Source organism: Apiospora kogelbergensis (assembly GCF_038363985.1).
Source record: "Apiospora kogelbergensis strain CBS 113332 chromosome Unknown utg000001l_segment0_segment0, whole genome shotgun sequence".
NCBI lineage: Eukaryota > Fungi > Ascomycota > Sordariomycetes > Amphisphaeriales > Apiosporaceae > Apiospora > Apiospora kogelbergensis.
In genome coordinates, this window is record NW_027117418.1 from 2,042,425 (window position 1) to 2,047,075 (window position 4,651).

Here is a 4,651-nt window from a genome sequence, read left to right on the forward strand (position 1 = left end):
TCCCAGCCTGTCAGGGCTCAGGACGGACTGTATGGATGGAACTGTCCAAACACGCCATCGCATGCACATTGCTTTGTCTACCTACTCTGTGTAGGTACAAACCCAAGTATCTATCTACTTGCTTGCCTACTGGGACTTGAGTGCACCCATGCCAATTTCCTGATGCCGCTATCCTCTTCCCGAGCAAGGGTTTCCACAGCCTGTGTGGTCGACACTCAGCTTCCATTGACTGTCTGGTGTGTACCTTCTGGATTCCCGCATGCTCATTCTCTTGTGCGGACGCCCCTACTCTTTTCACTGCCCATCCGCCTCGCTCCTCTGCTGTCATTCGACCACATGCATGTATCTGTTCTCCAATGCTTTACAAGTCGCTGCCCACCTGCCACCCTCGTTCCCAAGAACAGCCGCTTCCAGAGAGGTGTGGTACATGATCGTCTTTTATTTTTATTTTCTGGGCTCGTCTCCCGGCTCGCCTGCCCAAGTACTCAGGTATTGCCAAGAGAGTGCATGGCCATAACCAGGGGTGTAATTGCATCGCCGGGATCCTTGTTGCTACATACTTATGTCCAGCTAAGGTACCTCATCTACCGGATTGCAACCTCAACGCACAGTATCTCTCCCCTCATCAGACCTCGATCAACACCTGCTGAAGTCTTTTCTTTTTTCTGATCTGGTCTTTCGCTCGTGAACTTTATAATCGGATCTGCCCCCGGGCGGTCGCGGTCCTTGGACAAGAGGGCTATTGTCGCAGCTCGATCCCTGGGCTTTATTCATTCACCTACTCTGCTCTCAAGCATACGACACACCGCGATATCGTCGACCTTCGCAGCCTACACAGCTCCGTCATTTCTTCACCTTGCGGAAACTCCTCGTTTGGGGCGTACAAGTAGGACAACACGCCATCTTCATTTTCCCTGATTCGACCCCCTGAGCACCAGCAACAGGTGCCGGCTTCCCTTATCACATTGGCCATCTAATGGTTGGCGTCTGAGTGACACAAACTGCAAGCACCCGTTTCCACAAGTGCGAATACTTCAACGGGCTTCTTCAAGTCGCCGCATACGAGCTACAGTCCTGTATCTCCTACATACTGTACCTACTTGCTTAGTGTAGCTCGTCCGGTGGGGCAGATTTCTCTCCCAGCCAGCCCAGTTTCCCAAGTCCCCTTCATATTTCCCTCTCTTGGGGTCCCGAGACAGGCCCAGACATCGCGACGAGGCATAGTCAAGAGCCTTCTTTGCTCCATGTCTCAGAGACGCGGGGAGACATAAGGAACTACTCTGTACCGCCGCCCAGCATCCTTGTTGCTTAACCCATGCCCAGCTCTGAGACTACTGGGGATCTCATCGCGACCTAGAAACCGCAAACGCGGCTCATAGCCTCTGACAACGTTGATATTGGTTTTCTTTGTTCTCAGCCGGCACCAATCCCGCTTAGCAGCTCTTAGTTGCAGTCGCATACCAACATATACACTTACCGTCGTTTGGACCTACTCCATCACTTCCGACCTCCATGCGAAGTAGGCTCCCGCTGCCGTCTACAACAAAGAAACACAGTCTCGTCTGATTATTACTGACCCTCGACCTGCCTACTGCAAGACCTATTCAGGCTATCCGAGTTTGGACACTGGTTCATAGGCCAACTCTCCGAAGCGTCTGATCATATTACCTGATCCCACTCTCTTCCGCAGCTCTATACATACCCTAGCACATATAATAGACCAGCACGCCACACCTGGGTCTTTTCGCTAGTCTCCTACCCTCCAAAGCCTGGCCACAGATCCTTCCGGCACCGCCTACTCGTATCTGCATTTCTCTCGTTCTACATCTACTACGCGACTAATACCTCGGAGGCTCCCTGTCTTTCCATTTTCTCGAAGCGTTTCCAAAGGCCTTACCAAAGACCTTGATCACCATTTACTTAATCGCTCCGGTGATCACTTATTCAACTATACTCCTTCCTACTGCCTGCTTATAACTTGAGGAGCTCAACCACACACATACCCATCAAGCTGTCTCATCTACCTTTAAAGCAAATATGGTTCAGGGTGTGAACAACTTAAGGGACGGCCTCCCTAGCCGGATTCCCTTCAGTGCTGAAGACGGCTATACGACGACGACAAACCAAAGACTCGAAGGCCGTCCGAAGGTTTGTCACCTCATGACTTGTCTGTCTTACCTTATACTAATTGCATGCTTATTACAGACAATCGCTCGGGCACTTCGTGAAGATGCACGCCTTGAAGGATCGTGCTACTTCGTTGCATACATTGATAACCACGGCGAAGTTCAAACTTTGGGCCTCCCACAAGAGAAGAGATTAGGCATTACCAAGTTCTTCAACAAGAACAAATTCAGGGCATGCATGCTTGGTAAGCACCTACGTGAGTGGCCGTACATGACCCTCCACTAATACATAGTCACAGAAGATCACAACAACACAAGTCTGATGTCAGCTGGCAACTCCGGAAGCAGACGTGGTCTAGATGCTGGCTTTTCTCAGGATTATGATGGATTCGACGACGCCAACCAATACAAAGCCAGGAAGCGACCAAGAGGCGGCATGCTACGGCAGACAGCTGATTTCGGCGACGAAGGTCTCCAGCCCACCTTATCGACACGGGCCATCACAGTGAGCGATGAGAAAGAGCTTTGGGACTTTTACGAGCAAAGATTCAAGGATTGTCAACAAACGGCGTGCAAGCTTATCGCCAAAGCTTGGATCAAGGCGGTCGAGCCTAAGAAGCAGTCGACTCACCCTTATACCGGCAGCGATGAGAAGGCGCCTGACTGGTGGCCACAGCCTTGGGGCACTGGCAAAGAAGACCGAGTCCGGCACAAGGAACCCGACCATCTTTATAAACGAGGTATGTCTCCTCCCGGGCCTCCATGAGACACAAACATTGGTTTCCTAATGAGACATCCAGAACGAGTCCATCTATTGAACCACATCCTCAGGATGATCGTTGTACCGAACAACCAGCAGCACGCCGACCTGCAGAAATTGAACCTCAATGTGTCCAAGCTCAAGGACGTCACAAACGAGGCACTTTCTGGTTGGTTTACTGATAAGGACAATCCCAACAATGCGCTGAAGAAGCCTAAGCTCGACGAGATCTTCAAGGTTGCAGCACAGGAAGAGCGATACAGACATGGCCAAATTGGTATGTCGACTTGTACTAATTTTCAACGGCGCTATTTACTAACCGCTTGCAGGCTCCACAACCAAGGTCCATGTGAAGTCAGACGACAGACCTGGCGATGGATACGCATCCGACCGTGACGAGACGTCGCAGTACAGGGCAGAAGAAGAGCAAGATAACACCCCAGCTTCTTCCAGAGTATCACCCCCTAGGATCCCAACGACACAAGGACTGAGCTTCAATGGGTCAAGCCAAAGTCCAACTCACCTCCAGGGCAGTCACTTCATGGGTGATCTGCCAGCCCGGGAGGCATTCCATCAACAACATCATCATCACCAGCACCAGCACCAGCAACAACAACAACAACAACAACAACAACAACATCAACAACAGCAGCAGCAGATCTTTGACTCACAGTTAGCTGCTGAGCAACAACAGCATTATGTCGACAGTTCCGGCTTAACCAACCACTCAGCCCCATCGCTTCATAGCCACGGAGGCTTTTCAGAGATATCCTACGCAAGTCACGATGCCAGCAGGCGCCCTCAATGATTCATACGCCAACTACATACCATAGCCCCGCGACAACTGCGGCAAATTACGAATGGGCTACTGCTGCCCAGATACCGAACGCCACATTCCCGTCGCACCCAGCTCCACCGCACGCCAACCTGATGGCCCCCAGTATGCAGCAATTTATGCTTGGAGACATGGGACGAGACCAAACCACGACTCACACGCATGCATTTAGGTCTGATGGGATGCACTCAGGGCACATGGGTCATCCGTCAGGATACCAAGACTACGTCCACCCAGACACCAGAGGTCTTGCAGGCGGCGGCATCAAACTTGAAACGCAAGGCCACAACATGCTCACCTAAAGAAAGATGAGGTTCGAGATGCGTGCTATGAATATTGGATCACGTCGGGACAGCGGTGAATATGTCGGGCTTTCCGTTGTCTCTGGAAAGCCTGGGAGCTGGGGGCCATATGACAGCTCAAATGTTTCTTTTCTGTTTCCGGTGGCATTATGTTATTGTCTTTTGCATGAGAATACCGGCCTGTTTCGCGACAAATCTAAGCGTCCCAGTCACCTTTTCACGATCTTATGATCTATGATATCCCATCTCCGAGCATTAGAGGTTCCATACTATGTTGTACAGGATGCCCGCGGTATCTGTTCGGTTGTTTTATTTTTCTATCTCATTTTGCTCAGTTGGGGACGGTTCGTAAACCAGTCACAGCTAGTACATCGGGCGGTTCCTATGATCATCTATAGAGCTCACGGATGCTGCCGTTACCAAAAAGCGTGGAGTCATACAGTCGGCGGAGAGGCAACATGCGCTTTGTTTATTATTTCTCTTTTGTTATATTATGTTGCCACGAATATTGGCCACGGGTCGTCTCCTGAGCTCTCTGTCTGAAACTCGTCGCTGTGTCTGACAAGTATAGCGTCGCGAGGGCGCTTTCTATGCCCTTCACACACGGCGCGAGGAGGGCTGGTATTTG

General features: G+C 51.0%; 1 protein-coding gene across 1 annotated transcript; it reads left to right on the forward strand.

Annotated features, from left to right (window-relative positions):
• Window positions 1–2,448: 2,448 nt before the first annotated feature.
• Window positions 2,449–4,023, forward strand: PG998_000644 (uncharacterized protein; the record flags this gene model as incomplete). Its single annotated transcript, XM_066867462.1, has 4 exons — window positions 2,449–2,866; window positions 2,927–3,163; window positions 3,216–3,586; window positions 3,634–4,023. The coding sequence occupies 4 exons, from the start codon at window positions 2,449–2,451 to the stop codon at window positions 4,021–4,023; spliced, it is 1,416 nt and encodes a 471-aa protein (XP_066735877.1).
• Between the last annotated feature and the right edge of the window lie 628 nt (window positions 4,024–4,651).